The sequence below is a fragment of the Giraffa tippelskirchi genome, chromosome 1 (assembly GCF_054371585.1).
Source record: "Giraffa tippelskirchi isolate mGirTip1 chromosome 1, T2T-mGirTip1v1.2.pri, whole genome shotgun sequence".
Classification (NCBI taxonomy): Eukaryota; Metazoa; Chordata; class Mammalia; order Artiodactyla; family Giraffidae; genus Giraffa; species Giraffa tippelskirchi.
This window is the reverse complement of record NC_137275.1, coordinates 44,324,273-44,341,345: the sequence shown is the minus strand read 5'-3', so window position 1 is coordinate 44,341,345 and position 17,073 is coordinate 44,324,273. Positions and strand designations below refer to the sequence as shown.

Genomic DNA, 17,073 nt, shown 5'->3' with positions numbered 1-17,073 from the left:
CAGGCAGGTTTCCTCTAAAGAGATATATTTATGGGATTATTGGTAATGTATCTTTTTCTTTTCTCTTCTCATTTAGACTATAATCTTTAAAAAAAAAAATTCTATAGGAGCAAAAGAAAAAAGAAATCTGTCAAACAAAATTACCTTAAAAATAATGTTTTTCCAATTTCATTTCCTTATTTTTTTTTTCCATTTAACACTACAAATCCAAAACGTTGCAAGGAAAACAACGCTTACTAATATATCAAACAAAACAGCAACACTGAACAAAACAACTCACTTAAAAAGAAAAAGGACTATATCAACTCTACGTGGACTAAGTAAAAAGGAATCTTTTGTACTCTTTTTATCAAACAGCAATAGATTTAAAAATACATAATAATAATAATGGAAATAGCTCCATGTGGCAGCATGGTAATCTATCAATTTTTAACACATTTTGTCTCTAGGAATAGGCTTATTGGCAACTGTTTTGCTTATTTGTTACTTTTTTAAGAGCTCAAAATCAGGAGATTCAAGAAAAGTAAGAACAGTGTTCCTGCATACTGTGGTAGGGAAAATTCCTGTTAAAGACATACAGTACAACCAACATGGAATCGCCCAGTTGTGGATTTTTTTTTCTGTGCAAATATGAAATTACATCGATTACTCTAGAAGAACTATTTCCATAATGTTTGTAAAGTGACACTGCAACATATCCTGCAAGTTATGAGCTAACACTGCTCCTTGAAAGAGGGCGCAGGAGTGCCACACACAGTACCCCTCGTAAGGGATGTCTGCTTTAGGAGATTTGGATCATTCGATGTTCTTTTCAAGGGCCCACACTTGCTGGAAAAAAAGGGACAGACTGGTCAGCTTCCACTCAGTCCCCTTGCTCTTCTGCTCTGAGCCCCTCACCTTAGAAGCAAAGATGAAGTAACAAGGGGGCTACCAAGGCACACACATTTGGTCAAGGTGCTAAAGTAAACCAGGTATGGCCAAATCCTCACTGTGTCTCACCAGAAAGAAACTTGGGAGCCTGAGCAAATATTTCTCCTACTTTTGAGGATCAGTAGTACTGTTCTCCCCCATTAAAAAAAAAAAAAAATCCTCAACAAATAATTCATTTTATGCAACTCTTTGAGAGTGGTAAAAAATAGAAAACTTTTTAGATTTCTCCACACCCAGGCCCAAGCCTACCATCTAGTCTCAGGTGCTCATTAGTGATGTTAAGCAAGTCTCTAGCACCTCAAGTATTCTACGTCAGAAGTGAAGCACTGGGGTCCTTGAGACATTCAGCCAGCCTAGGCATAGGCTGAATTCCCCAATGGCTCAGGAGATAAAGAATCCACCTGCAATGCAGGGGACACTGGAGACGCAGGTTCGATCCCTGGGTCAGGAAGATCCCTTGGAGAAGGAAATGGCAACGCACCTCCAGCACTCCTGTCTGAAAAATCCCATGGATAGAGGAGCCTGGCAGGCTACCGTCCACGGAGTTGAAAAGAATCTGACTCGACTGAGTGACTACGCATGCAGGCAGACACAGGCTTCCTTCAGAAAGACCTGCCATTAGGTTGCACCCAAGACATCCTGTGAAGGGGCATAAACAAGACTTGGTTTCTCCAAGACTGACGAACACTATAAAAAGAAAACATCAATTAGACAGTGTTATTGCCTTCCATTCTTAAAAACCCAGATGTTTAAATAAGGAAAAGAGAACCCCAGCATTGGAGTGGCTAGTATAGTACAAACAGCTGGGGGGAGAGGCTTGGACAGAAGATTCAGTCCATGCAGGGAAGCACGAACCATTATTATTTCCCTTTTGGTCAAGCGAACCAGAATGGCTATACCCTTCTTGTTTTTCACAAAATGAAGCCCCACCCAGATGTGCCTTTGGCCACTGGCATAAAGTCTGTATTTGAAACTTTTTTGGTAGACCCACAAAATGCTAGAACCAAAATTGCTAGCCTTGAACTTACTTTGCCTGATTACTAGCTCTCACTTCCAGCTGGAATAACATATGATATCATTGCTTCTAAGGCAAACCCAGTTTAAAAGCAATAGTTTACTTAGCCTATATATTCAACTCTCACTTTCTAATCAGATGCTTGGCACGAATTCACCTAACTCCAAAACCTGGCAATGTGCCCTCCCTGGGCAAAGGAACAAAAAGTTCATGGGTATTTTTCTATTTTCCATGTGTCTTTCTCTTTTATTATTCAAAAACATAATACCTTAACGTGATAGAAGAGAAGAACCGGATTAAAATAAAATATTCTGTGGGATAAAAGTGAAATAGAGACGTTGTATCCTTACAGAGAAATGTGTAAGTCTCATGCGGTTTCAATAAAAGGCTTGCTGAGGAGCAAAGCTCAAGATGAAATTCTAACCTGGATGCCAAATTTATAGATGTATCAATAACAAACAAATTAGTGAAAAACACATTTAAATGATCTCAGTATTCACAGAGAAAGCTACCAATTTAAATGATATAAACTGAAATCTTAATTAATGAATTATATAGACCTTATTGTGTTCTGAAAACTTTTTTATACTAATGCCTGAGAACAAGCCTGAGTGGAGTATGAGAAGAAAGTGGCCAACAGTCACTTGAGGCCTTGTCCCAGGATAAATATTCCCACACTACACAGCAGTGAAGGGCATGGCTTCAGTATCAGACATATCTGGGTTTTAACCCGATTCTGACTCTAGTGGTAGGACCATGGTCAAGTTCATAACTTGTCCAACCTCTGCTATACAATCCTCAAGGTTAAATCAGCAGTTCAAGAAATCTGTTTTTATTTTTTTTTCTTTTTATTTGTTTTGCCATACATTGACATGAATCCACCATGGGTGTATATGTGTTCCCCTTCCAGAACCCCCCTCCCACCTCCCTCCCTATCCCATCCCTCCAGGTCATCCCGGTGCACCAGCCCCGAGCGCCCTATATCATGCATCGAACCTGGACTGGCAATTCGTTTCACATATGATAATTTACAATCTGTTTTTAAAATACTATAAATGCAGTACTCAGGTACTCAGACTAAGCCAGGAAATCCTACTTGGTCCTATATCCCTGAAAATAGCACAAATGGTACTAAGTACTGACATCTAATCCACATTACAGAATAAACTGAACACTCATCCAAGAAACCGTATATGCTTTGGTTTTATAATTTCACTATCTGGCAAACAGCATGTGTTCAATAGATTATTATTATATGAAATGGAACAGAATATTTTCTTTTGGAAAATGCGTCTGGGTTTTTCCCTCCACCATCTGGAAGTGACACCTCTCTTGGCAAGGAACTAGAGGGCAGAGCTTCCCTGGAGGGGGCAGAAAGTGATGAAGAGACGATTAATATTTCTGAGGACCAGTAAAGTTTATTCTATCTACAGATGAGGCAGTGTCTCCCCAGGTGTTCTGAACTGTGGGGAGAAAGAGGAATAGAGGTCTTTTGAGTTAATATAAGAGTCTAATTACATGAGCCCCTAAAGAACCAACATCTTAGGCTACTCAGATCTCTTTAATTACAAATGTCTTTCATCTGGAAATTTACCCATAAATTCTTGTGGAAAAAATTTTAAACTCTAACAATTTAGTGTTTCATAAAAAGAAGTTAAATCTCCTACACTATTTCCAAATAACTCAGAATCTAGGGATGTTTAAGAGTACAAATATCAAGACACTCCATTACGGTGATCACTTCCCCATGAGATCATAAACAATCAGAATTACAAGACTCACAGCACAGACTTCTGTGATGAAAATTATAGTGAAAGATGGCCATGTTAATTAGAATGCTTGGCCGCTATCACCGAAACTCAAAACTGCAGTGGCTTAAACAAAATAGGAATATATTTCTCACTCACATCAAGACCAGGTCAGGAGTCCAGGGCTGGTATGGTGTTTACACTATCTTCAGCAAACCAATTATGGTTCTTCCATCTTTCCATTAAATATCTTCAACACAGCAGCTTCCTCTCATAATTCAAGTCAGCCACATCCTATTCTTACATTTCAACACAAAGAAAATGTAGGAAAAGCACATACCTGTCCTTTCACTGCACAGCCTGAAGGTGGCCCACATAATCCTACTCATTTCTCACTCACGAGAACTTGGTCGCATTAAGCTGGTAGGCTAACTGCAAACCACTGTCATTATTTTGGGTGATCACATACTATGTATGTAAAAAGGTGACACTAGGTGGTGAGAACATTAAGAAGCTTCTGTCCTAAAGGCCACAGGCCAAGATAACCTTTTAGACTCAGGTAAACCACTCAAATCTTTATCCATTTACTGCAAGCCAATCAAGAAATGGGAATACCAGATCCCCTTACCTGTCTCCGGAGAAATCTATATGCAGGTCAAGAAGCAACAATTAGAACCAGACATGGAAGAGTGGGCTGGTTCAAAATTGGGAAAGGAGTACATCAAGGCTGTATACTGTCTCCTTGCTTATTTAATTTATATGCAGAGTACATCATGTGAAATGCCAAGCTGGATGAATCACAAACTGGAATCAAAATTGCCAGAAGAATTATCAACAACCTCAGAGATTCAGATGGCAGAAAGTGATGAGGAACTAAAGAGCCTCTTGATGAAGCTGAAAGAGGAGAGTGAAAAAGCTGGCTTAAAATTCAACATTCAAAAAACTAAGATCATGGCATCTGATCTCATCACTTCATGGCAAATAGATGGGGGAAAATGGAAACAGTGACAGAATTTCTTTTCTTGGGCTCCAAAATCATTGCAGATGGTTACTGCAGCCATGAAATTAAGACGCTTGCTCCTTGGAAGGAAAGATATGACAAACCAAGATAGCATATTAAAAAGCATAAGCATCACTTTGGTGACAAAGGTCCATATAACCAAAGCAATGGTTTTTCCAGTAGTTATGTACGGATGTGACAGTTGGACCATGAAGAAGGTTGAGCATCAAAATGATGCTTTTGAATCATCATGGTGCTGGAAAAGACTCTTGAGAGTCCCTTGGACAGCAAGGAGATCACACCAGTCAATCTTAAAGGAAATCAGTCCTGAATATTCATTGTAAGGACTGATGCTGAAGCTCCAAAGTTTTGGAGCTTCTCAGGGAAGGCTTCTCAGAGAAAAGCTATCCAGGGAAGGCTTCCCTGAGGAAATGGCATTTCAGTTTTAATCTGACCAGCCATGAGAAGAGCTGGAAAAGAACATTCTAATAAGAGAGATTAACAATTGTTAAAGCCCCAAAGCTCCCTATTTGTCAGAATCAAGTTGCTTTAGCTCTAGTTTTCTTTATTTAGGCCTGCTATACATGGGACAGGATGAAAGAATATGTGTGTGTTTGTGTGTGTGTGTGTGTGTGTGTGTGTGTGTGTATGTATGCATGCATGTGTTCATGCTTAGGAAGAGGAGATCTATAACTCTACTCCTAGGATTAATATTTAACATCTAGCAATAATTTGGAACACTCCAAAACCAGGAAGAAAGAGAGCCTGGAGCCATACAGAGAAGAGATGAAAAACAAAACAAATGGTTACAGAAGTTGAGAGATAGTATAGCCTTTTTATTAAAAAATTTTTTTTTGTTTTCACTTGTTCTAAATAGTGTTTCTAGGTACATATACTTCTTAAATAAAGTTAACTAATTTCAGGTATATTGTTCTAACTAACTTTTAGCTCCCAATAAGAAATTGGCAGTTGTAAATAAAATGTCGTACACATTTTATTTTAATTAAAATGAGAAGGCTGAGCACCAAAGAATGGATGATTTCAAATTGTGGTGCTGGTGAAGAGTCTTGAGAATCCCTTGGCCCACAAGGAGATCAAACCAGTCAATCTTAAAGGAAATCAACCCTGAATATTCATTGGAAGGACTGAGGCTGAAGTTGAAGCTCCAATACTTTGGCCACCTGATGCAAAGAGCTAACTCATTGGAAAAGATCCTGATGCTTGGAAAGACTGATGGGAGGAGGCAAAGGGGGCAACAGAGGATGAGATGGTTGGATGGCATCACTGACTCAATGGACATGAGTTTGAACAAACTCCAGGAGATATTGAAGGACAGGCAAGCCTGGCGTGCTGTAGTCCACGGGGGCGCAAAGAGTCAGACACGACTTAGCAACTGAACAACAACATACACGAAACAGGTTAAAAATAAGCAAATTTAATAATCAAGTATTTGTACATTAGTACCATAAATTAATATATATATATTTCAAATATCACACAACTTTTATTTAGGGATCCAAGCTAAGTCACATTCTTAAGCTATCAGGAATCCACTCATAAAAATCTTAACCTAAGGATTTGGTAGCACCAGCCAAGAGATCTTCCCCAAAGCATCTGTTCCTTGGTCTGAGAACAGTTTAGGAGAAAGTTCAGTACTGCTTAAACGATCATGATGTATTCACAGCATTGTCTAATAGTCACAAATTTGCATTAAAAAAAGACCGACTTAACTTATGAAAGGTACTACAGTGAGATAACTACTCCAAGCAACAAATCTTTCTATTATACTCATGATCGGGCTTCCCTGATAGCTCAGCTGGTAAAGAATCCGCCTGCAATGCAGGAGACCCCAGTTCGATTGGTGGGTAGGGAAGATCCACTGGAGAAGGGATAGGCTACCCCTTCAGTATTCCTGAGCTTCCCTTGTGGCTCAGCTGGTAACGAATCTGCCCGCAAGGCAGAAGACCTGGGTTGGATCCCTGGGCTGGGAAGATCCCCTGGGGACGGGAAAGGCTACCCACTCCAGTATTCAGGCCTGGAGAATTCCATGGACTGTATAGTCCATGGGGTCACAAAGAGTTCAACACAACTGAGCAACTTTCACTTTCGTTCACTTTTCATGACCAGTGAAGGCAAGCTGCCACTCAAATGTCACAATTTTAACACAACGGCTTTGCCAAAAGAGCAGTAAGAAAGGTACCAAGTCAGATCCAAGGTCTGGGGAAATTTTCATTGACTTTCTACCTTCAAAACCCAAGTGCGTTGACTCTAAGACACAACTGACTGTAACACACACCACTGTTTGATGTACCCTAGCAAGGGAAAAAAATATATACATATTGCACTTAAACTGAGAAATGCCACTGATTCCAAGATGCATCCCAATTTCAGAAATGTGAAACAAAGGATTTCTTAGAATCAATAGAAATGGTAGTATTCTTCAAGCCAAATATGCCTTTTCTTTTTAGCATGGAAAACGACCTTCATTCACTATTTTCAGCTCATTCATAAAAAGTTTTCTTCTGTATTATGTTCATTCCTACCTCTCTTTGTATACAACTGCTTAATACAAATGTCCAAAGATATAACTGATAAATCCCCATTTAATCTTTTCTCCCAAGTATTTGACATTTCATTCAAAATAACCAAGCTACCAGAATAAAGAATAAGAAGGGTAGAAAAAGAAGCTGCCAGCCAGTGAGCGCAGATTCTGACTCTGAAAGAGCTGAGCCTCACAGTGCCCTCCACAGGCAGGACACCTCCCAAGAGGAGAAAAGAGAGTTGAGCCCATTCACTTGTCCTGAACTTGAGAACTGGATAAAACCCCCTCTCCCTAAGAAAGGACGGAATAAAGGGTCAGAAACAGACCAAGAGCATGCCTAGGAAGAACCTCTCCTAGGTGGAAATCTGTGTGTGTAGGGGGTGGGAGGGAGGGAATATTTCCTCCTAATAACTTGCCTTCGCAGTTAAAAACACATATTTGGTCTCTGCCCAAAGTTCCAGGCACATAAGCCCTTGCAATTTCCTGATCAACAGGGGTGCCAGGAACATCTTTGTTTCCAATATTTGGTCTTGGACCCTGATTCCTGGCACACAGAACTCCTAAATCTCTAGGGATTTCCTGGGTGATAGAAACATCTTTTGTTCTAATGAGGGGGTTACTGGTGGGCTCCTGGGTAGCTCCTGGATGGGGGCTGCCACCAGAAAGGTCAAGCCAAGAGTAGGAGCTTGGTCTTTCAGTTACATTCCCACCCTCCATCCTCCAGGGAGGGGAGAAGAGCTAGAGACTGACTTATTAATCACGCCTACGAGATGAAGCCTCCATAAAAATCCCTCGAGTATAGAGTTCACAGAGCTTTTGGGTTGGTAAACACACCCATGGTCTGGGAGGGTGGGACACCCCAACTCCATGGGAACAGAAACTCCTGCTCTCAGGACCCTTTTGGGCCTTACCTGAGCTCTAGTGACCCAGTAAATTTAAATAAATGTTTCCTTGAGTTTTGTGAGCCATTATAACAAATTATGGAACCTAAGGAGGTGGGGGTGAGGGTGAGGCATGGGAACCCTGATTGATGGTGGGCTGTTCAGAAGTATCAGAGGCCCAGACTTGTAATTGATGTCTACAGTGAGGAGCAGTTTTGTGGGACTAAGCCCATAACCTGTGGGGTCTGTGCTATTCCACTTAGTCGGTCATAATTGAATTAATTATAGGACACCCTCCAGTGGCTGTGACACCCAGGAGTGAGTTGGAGGATTGCCTGGCATGGGAAAAACTCCTACACATTTGGTATCAGAAGTGTTAAGAGTAGAAAGTAAAGCAACAAGAGGTTTTCTTTTAAACATGGTCCACGATTTTTCTTCTCAGGAAAAATCCTATGAAAAAGCTCTGTAAATGTCAACAACACTCTGGCCTGATTTTAGGGATCACCATTTCCTGCTTCCTCCCTCACTCTTCATCCAAATAATATCTCCAGCACTTTGCAAGTGACAAGTCAGGACCTCCCAGGGTGTTGGCGAAGTCAGGAACAGACCTAAATTGCGCCGTTACATTTCCTAGCCTCACCATCTGGCTGGGGGACCTAACAGAAGCACTAGAGGACTGAGAAGGTAAAACTCATCAATTTGCTACAGGACAAGCAGACATACTGTCATTTAGTTTAGTTAAACTTGATCTGTTACAGAACAGATACTCTGAAATTTAGTATCTCATAAAGAAAACTAATTCTACCTATTAAAAACTACTTCGGCAACTGACAAGACGCCATGCCTACTTTTCACTACAAAGATGAGAACATTTAAAACTACAGCAACGTTTACCTGGGAAATCTTGAGTGGCTCTATAAATCATTTACATTTTATTTAAAAGTCATTTTCCAAGTTGGATTTTTTTTTATTTAGAAATGTAAATTCTTAACTAAAAAATAACTGGAGATAGATATTACATACATATTTATCAAGTATGCTTTTCAGAAAGCATAAACACAGATGCTTCCTCTGCTATACGGTTTGCGATCACTTTATAACCACCACCAAGTTATGATCAATAAAATTTTTTCTTTGAAACAATTAGCATAACAACATCAGATATACAGTGTAGAAACAATGGCATTTAAATCTGGATTTAAAGAAAAATACTGTTAAACATTATCAAATAGTATGTAAAAAAGATGGTAACATATTTCTATGTAACAGTCTCATTATTCCCTAATAAATTTTAATTTAGAAAAACAAAATCTAGGTGAGAATATATTAAAACCATTATTTACATAAAGTAAACTGGCAGGCATCTGCAATATTTCTGGCTCAGCTAAAAGAATAATGACTAATACTTACTGAGCATTTATTATATGTTAAGCAGTATAACTTAGTGATATACATATGCAATCTCATTCAATCCTGATGATAACACTATGATGTAGGTACTTTATTCCCATTTAATTGAGGAAGCTAAATCAAACTTTCTTGCTAGAATATAAAAAAATAATTCTTTACAGGCTGCCAAAAGAATTCTTTATAGGTTATGAAATCTTCATTGGGTTTACCATAGTAAACCTAGCTGCATGTGTGTCTGCGTGCAGTCATGTTCGACTCTGCGACCCTATGGACTGCAGCCTACCAGGCTCCTCTGTCCATGGGGATTCTCCAGGCAAGAATACTGGAGTTGGTTGCCAGGCCCTCCTCCAGGGGATCTTCCCAACCCAGGGATCAAATCTGTGTCTCTTATGTCTCCTGCATTGGCAAGCGGGTTCTTTACCACTAGTGCCACCTGGGAAGCCCATATATATATACATAAACACATCTAAAAAGTCAGACTCTGCGTAAGTGAAATTCAATAGTTATGTGTGACAAAAATAGCAATAACAATTACTCAGCAAAATAGAATTAAGAAGAAACTTAAAAACAAAAAATAATATTTAACAGTAAAACTTTAGAACATTTTCTTTATAGTCAGGAATAAAATGAAAACACCTATTTTCATTGCAAGTTTTAGTATGCCTGGTCAGTGCACTAAGAAAGTGCTATTACACTGGGATGACCCTGAGGGATGGGATGGGGAGGGAGGTGGGAGGAGGGTTCAGGATGGGGGACACATGTACACCCATGGCTGATTCATGTCAATGTATGGCAAAAACCACTACAATATTGTAAAGTAATTAGCCTCCAATTAAAATAAAAAAAAAAAAGAAAGAAAGTGCTATAACATGTGGAAAGGAAGAAACAAAACTGTTATTATTTACCGATATTACTGCCTGCAGAGGAAATACAGGAGAACCAATGACACAGCAAGAAACAGGAAAACAAGCTCAACCTAGTGCTCTGTAACAACCTAGAGGGCTAGGATAGGGTGGGAGGTGGGAAGTTGGAGGGAGATTGAAGAGGAAGGGAACATATGTATACTTATTACTGATTCACAGTGTTGTATAGCAGAAACTGACACAACATTTAAAGCAATTATCCTCCAATGAACAATTTTTTTTATAATTGGATAACAAATATAAATACAAAATGCAAGGCTGTTGGACGTGTAATCACCAACCAAAAGTCAAGAGTATTTCAATATACCAGTAAGCAATTAGAAAATTCAATTTACATATGGTATTAGAATCATTAAAATACCCATGAAAAACCTAGTGATCAGTTTGGTCACAGATATTTTTTAAACTCATCAATATGCATGGTCAACAAAGTTAACAATCCTCTCCAAGGTATATGCCCTAGAGACACTCTCTCACATGTAAATCAGAAGACAAGTTCCAGGATATTCATCTCTTTCTAACCACACACACACACAAATATGGAACAGTCTAGCTACACATCAATGTGGATTGGATAAATTGTTGAATATTCATACAATTAAATCTATATATGTCAATTTGGATTACCTTAAAAACAGAATGCTGAGAGGGAAAATCAGGTTGTTCAGGGATATTTATAATATGTCATTTACATAAAAAATAAAACCCATAGCACAATACTCTGTATTATTTATGGAAAAATAAGTTTTTAATAAATACACAGAAATAAGGAATCAAGCTTCTGATCCCCCAGGAAAGGAAAAAGGAGAATCAGAGCATGAAAGGGTTAAGTTTCTGAGATGCTTCAACTTTACCAACTTTACCTCTAGTTTTATTTCTTAAATGAAAAAGCATATAAATATAAAAAACTACTAAATTATATTGAATCTATGTGCAAAATACATAAATATCTAGTCATAATATTTTGTTTCAAAATACCTTATAATTTTAAAAATGCATGTTTTTTAAAGTAACCCATGCAAATATTTTAATAATAATGAAAAGGCCATACCCCATGTACACATTTCTTCATAAAACTACAAAAGGAGTTTTCCTCCCTTTCATCTGTTACTAAACATCATTTTAAGCCACATGTCATCATATGTTGTTAAGGATTAGAAACTATTGTCGAAGAAATGTAAAAAGTAGCATATTCTACAGGAAAAGTAGCAAGGATTGAATAAAGATGCCATGAAGATTAAGAAAGGTCCAAATGGCATAAAATCGAAAAGAGGTTTTCAAAGTTTAGTTAAATACTCAAAAAAACGTTTATCTAAGTATTGAGTGAGAAGCCAAAGACATTACTGTCAAGAGAGAAAAAAAGTAGGTATAGAAAAAGCTGCTACTTGCATTTTAAACTGGGAGCACTTACAGAATATGATACAGGGCACATGACAACAATATGATTTATTACTCAGATTATAATAAATATTAAATTTTTCCCTGGAAGTAAAAACTTTAATTATTAATATCCCAAGAAGCTCCCAGAGCAACATACCTGGAGAAGGAGCCTTTCAAAAGCCAGAAAGTTGTCCCATTTGGCAGTCTGTGGGTGTTTCAGAGTTTGAACAGTGGCCAGCCCAAGCTGCAGGAGCCCACAGTGATTCCCTAGAGCTTTGAGGTTGTTCTTGAAGAGCTGAATATAGGACATGAGCTGCCCCGGAGTGACTCTCCCTGGAAAAACACACAATTTATCAGTGTACCCTCTTCTGGGAGCAGTAAAAATAAAGAGGAGCGTGCCATTAATAATAATACTACTGCCTTGTTGTTGTTGTTCACTTGCTCAGTCGTGTCCGACTCTTGGTGATCCATGGGCTGCAGCACGCCAGGCTTCCCTGTTCTTCACTATCTCCCATCAGCACATAACTTCACGGTCAACTGCAAGCTTTCCTAAGCTTTTGTGACTCTTAAAACACCATGGTGACAACAGCAAAGTTGAAACTACCAACTGCATTTTGCAAGCAAGAAAACAGATGTTAAGTGGTCTTGCCAAAGCCATACTGCTAGTAGGATTCATTTCATAACTCTGCAATACCCCATAAATGAGTTCTCAAATAAAGTCTTATGAATAAATATTTCTTGAGCTCAACATGGAGTACCTCTCCAAGACATATGATATAGCAATCTAAGAGCCAAAAAGGCAAGGTTTCCAATTGTGTGTGTTAGGTATATGAAGCAGAGAAGAAATCTGTTACTAGAGCTAAAACTTTATCACTGATATCAATGCGTTTATGACAATATTCTTGAGCATAAAAGCAGACTGTTGTTGGAACAGAAATGTATGGAGAACCAGAGTGGCAAAAACCCTGGAACATGAGATATCAAAAGAAAGGGTTTCGTATGGGTGACAGCACATTTACTACCATGGTCACCTAGATCTAGAACAAGACTCTCACCTCATTCAAGACTGGAGTACCAAAAACACAAACCGTGTTGAAGATCCAGTCTTTCAGACCTCTAAGTCCAACCTTTTCCTAAATAGCACTCCTTCCATTTAGTCACTTCCAGTCCTATTATGTCAGATTTCATTCCCGCCATTCATCAATGCAACGGGCAGAACTCCAGAACACCAGTTTCTCCTCACTGGGAAAGAACAGTGCAATGGAGCCAAACACAGATGCAAGGCCAGTAAATCCTTCCTGTACATTTCAGCCACACTGTCTTCCTGGTTTACCCTCTGATGCCTGAAAGTCCAGGTTGGTTTGCTATGCCTAGCTTTGTTAATATTTGGCAACAAAAACTACCTGTATTTATTTAGCACATGCCCTCTTCTGATTTTCACAGCAACTCTATGGGGTAGCAAACAAGTGAGAGTTCAGTGTTCACACGGTGCTAAATGGCATTTGTCAATTAGTGGGTTTGCTACAGATTATAATACACAAAAAATAAAGATCTTGTCACAAGAAACTTACAAGCCTGTAATATATTCTACCTTTTTATTGCATATTTTGAAGAGATTAATAAAGAGCCTTATTACCCACTTATATGGGGCTTCCTGATAGCTCAGTTGGTAAAGAATCTGCCTGCAATGCAGGAGACCCTGGTTCAATTCCTGGATTGGGAAGGTCTGCTGGAGAAGGGATAGGCTACCCACTCCAGAATTCTTGAGCTTCCCTTGTGGCTCAGCTGGTAAAGAATTTACCTGCAATAAGGGAGACCTGGGTTTGATCCGTGGGTTGGGAAGATCCCCTGGAGAAGGGAAAGGCTACCCACTCCAGTATTCTGGCCTGGAGAATTCCATGGACTTGTATAGTCCATGGGGTCACAAAGAGTCGGACATGACTGAGCAACTTTCATTTTCAAACAATAAGAACAGTGTGGGGGGAGAGGAAGAACAGTGGAAATGAATTGTACAGAGCTGAGTCTCACTAGTTTCTTTGGTCCCTTGGTAAAGCATAGTTCATTCCTGATTCTCAAGCAGCAAGCTAACAATTTGCTAGCTTAAGTACTAACAGAGAAGAGCCTCATTAATCCTTTCTTTGCTTGGTTTTAAGTTGGGTTGATTAAGGTATAATTTACATACAGTAAAATTCACTCTTTTCTGGTTCAGGGTGTTCTCAAAATAGTTCTATGAACTTTGACAAAAACACAGTCACAATCAAGATAGATTATTTCCTTTACTCCCAAAAGTTCCCCTTTTGTAGTCAATTCTCTTTAACCATCCCCAGTCTGTGGTGAACACTTATCTGTGTTTATCTGGTTTCTGTCCCATAGTTATTCCTTTCCAGAATGTTCTATAAATGGAATCATATAGCACATAGCCTTTTGAGTCTAGCTTCTTTTACTCACGCATAAGGTATTTGGTGTTCATTCACATTGTTGCTTGTATTAGTAGTTTGCTCTATTTTCTTGTTGAGTAGTAATCCGTTGTATGAACCATAGTTTGTTTAAACTTATCCATTCACCAGTTCATGATCATTTCGGTTGTTTCCAATTTTTAGAAATTATGAATAAAGCCTTCACAAACATCTTCATACAGTATTTTATGTGCATATGTGTCTGTGGGCATACGATTTCAGTTTTTTTGTAAGTAAATTTCTAGGGTTGCTGGGTCATATGCTAAATGTATGCTTAACTTTATAAGAAACTGACAAACTAATTTCCAAAGTGAGCTGTCCTACCAGCAACAAATGAGAGTTCTATTGCCTCACATCCTCACTAGGCTTGGTATTGCCAGGTATTTTGGTTTTAGCCAGTCTAATAGGTTATCTAGCAACATCTTACTGGGGTTTTAATTTGGATTTTTTAATGACTAATAATGTTGTTCATCTTTTCATGTGCCTATTTGCCACCCTATGTCTTTTTTGCTGATGTATCTGTTCAAATCCTTTGCTCATTTTTATTAAGTTGTTTGCTTTCTTATTATTGAGTTAAGACTGTCATTAACTTTTATTAATCCATTGGTTCAACACATGTTTTTGTGCCAGGGACTGTTCTTACTCCTAAGCATAAGCCCATGAACAAATCAGAGAAAAGTCTGTCCTCATGGCCAAATAAAGAAGACAAATGACTCCTGGAATGCTCTCCTAATTAATCCAGCTCATTACATGTCATTATCTTAGGGGATGGGATCTTTTATGCAGAGGATGAACATTTTTACACAAGAACATCTTCTGACACATTAAATATATGAAAACAAATTTTCAGATGAAATGGGTTCAGATCAAACACTGCAGTGAGCTCCATTTATTTCTTTAAACACTGTGCTGTAGGTGATGGCAGTGTAGCCCCTAGACACACAGAGCTTTGCTGACCAAGAGAGATAGTCATAGAACAATTACATGAACAGTTACTTAATCATTACTGTGACAAGTACTGCTAAGGCAACAACCAAAGTCTTGAAACCGTGAAAGGGTCTATGTGGTACATAACTGCCTACCTCTCCAACCCTATCTTCAGGACCTGAAGGAGAAGAAATTAAAAAGGCTCAGAATACACACAATCCATTCATAATATAACTGCCCTTTAGAGAGACCTAAAAAAGTGGAAATCATCAGAGAAAGTCATCAGGTCTGTTTAGATTTCAACTGCAATAACCATATGTTCAACTTAAAGATAAGAATGTCTTCAATTCAAAAACATAGTTAAACTTTTTATTCAGTTAGCATCTTCCAATCTAAGACTTGGACTCAACAACCATATTTACATAACGCCACCTTCCAACATAAGGCATGAGATCCAAAGGAACAAATGGCTATATTTCATAACAGGAAATGCCAACAGAATACTATATTGGAATTAGTGATTATTCACCCTTGCTGCTCTAGTCTCTTTCCCTCTGTATATCTTTTTCTTACATACACAAGCCACTAACACTTCTTATACATGTCATGAAAGCAGGGGGGGTTGGGTAAAAATCCAAAACATAGTAATTTAAATTTATTAAAAGAGTACTTTACACAAATGCTTTAAAATATAGTGACATTTTTAAATATAAGTTTAATCAGAATCTTACATAAAACAAGTCAAAATTAACTAATTGAGTATCAAAAATGCTATACAATAAGACTAATAACTTGAGAAAACTTCCCAGTTCCTCTCAACTAAAACTGCAAGCAAGTAGGACCAGGTGTTGAAAAAGCAATAGACAGAACATTTATTCATATCTCATATTACCAAAAAAAAAAACTTCTCAGGTAGATTTACATAGTGATTTTAAAATGTCAACCCAAGAAGGCTTGCCAACACATTTTTTTTCAGTCATAAAAACCAGGGTTATTTTATATCAAGACATAATATATAGCAACTCTGTGAAAGGGGACAATTTTGAAATTTGAAATCTAGTTTTCAAGTAAGAAAATCTATTAGGCTTTTTTTTTATATCTTAAAAACTTTTTAAGAAAGAGAAACAGGTTTCTGATTTTTAGTTAAGAAAAAAACAAAAAACTTTAACAACCATTAATTCTATGTATATTTTGAAACAGTAAAATAGAATTATTGCTTGGGAGAAAGGGGACAGATTTGGAATATAAAATAATTTAATATTTTAATATTGTCTATGATCCTTATAATATTTAATTCCATTGTACTCAAATGAATTATGGAAATTACCTTTCTACTTACTACATACATTTGATAAGCTAGACTGCAGCCATGAAATTAAAAGACACTTATTCCTTGGAAGGAAAGTTATGACCAACCTAGACAGCATATTAAAAAGCAGAGACATTACTTTGTCAACAAAGGTATGTCTAGTCAAGGCTATGGTTTTTCCAGTGGTCTGGTCATGTATGGATGTGAGAGTTGGACGGTGAAGAAAGCTGAGCGCTGAAGAATTGATGCTTTTGAACTGTGGTGTTGGAAAAGACTCTTAAGAGCCCCTTGGACTGCAAGGAGATCCAACCAGTCCATCCTAAAGGAGATCAGTCCTGGGTGTTCATTGGAAGGACTGATGCTGAAGCTGAAACTCCAATACTTTGGCCACCTGATGCAAAGAGCTGACTCACTTGAAAAGACCCTGATGCTAGGAAAGATTAAGGGCAGGAGAAGGGGATGACAGAGGATGAGATGGTTGGATGGCATCACCGACTTGATGGACATGAGTTTGGGTAAATTCTGGGAGTTGGTGATGGACAGGGAGGCCTG

At 38.3% G+C, this 17,073-nt stretch overlaps 1 protein-coding gene across 5 annotated transcripts in view; it reads right to left on the bottom strand.

The window, feature by feature from the left end:
- Positions 1-17,073, bottom strand: part of SCFD2 (sec1 family domain containing 2) — a 378,818-nt gene that overhangs the window by 300,612 nt on the left and 61,133 nt on the right. For all 5 annotated transcript variants that reach the window (XR_014059942.1, XM_081511330.1, XM_081511422.1 and 2 more), the window contains exon 4: positions 11,987-12,162. Coding sequence is in view for 4 of the 5 variants with exons in the window: in XM_081511330.1 (XP_081367456.1) it covers positions 11,987-12,162 (176 nt within the window). In the remaining variant the exon portion in view is untranslated. The remainder of the gene's footprint in view (positions 1-11,986; positions 12,163-17,073) is intronic.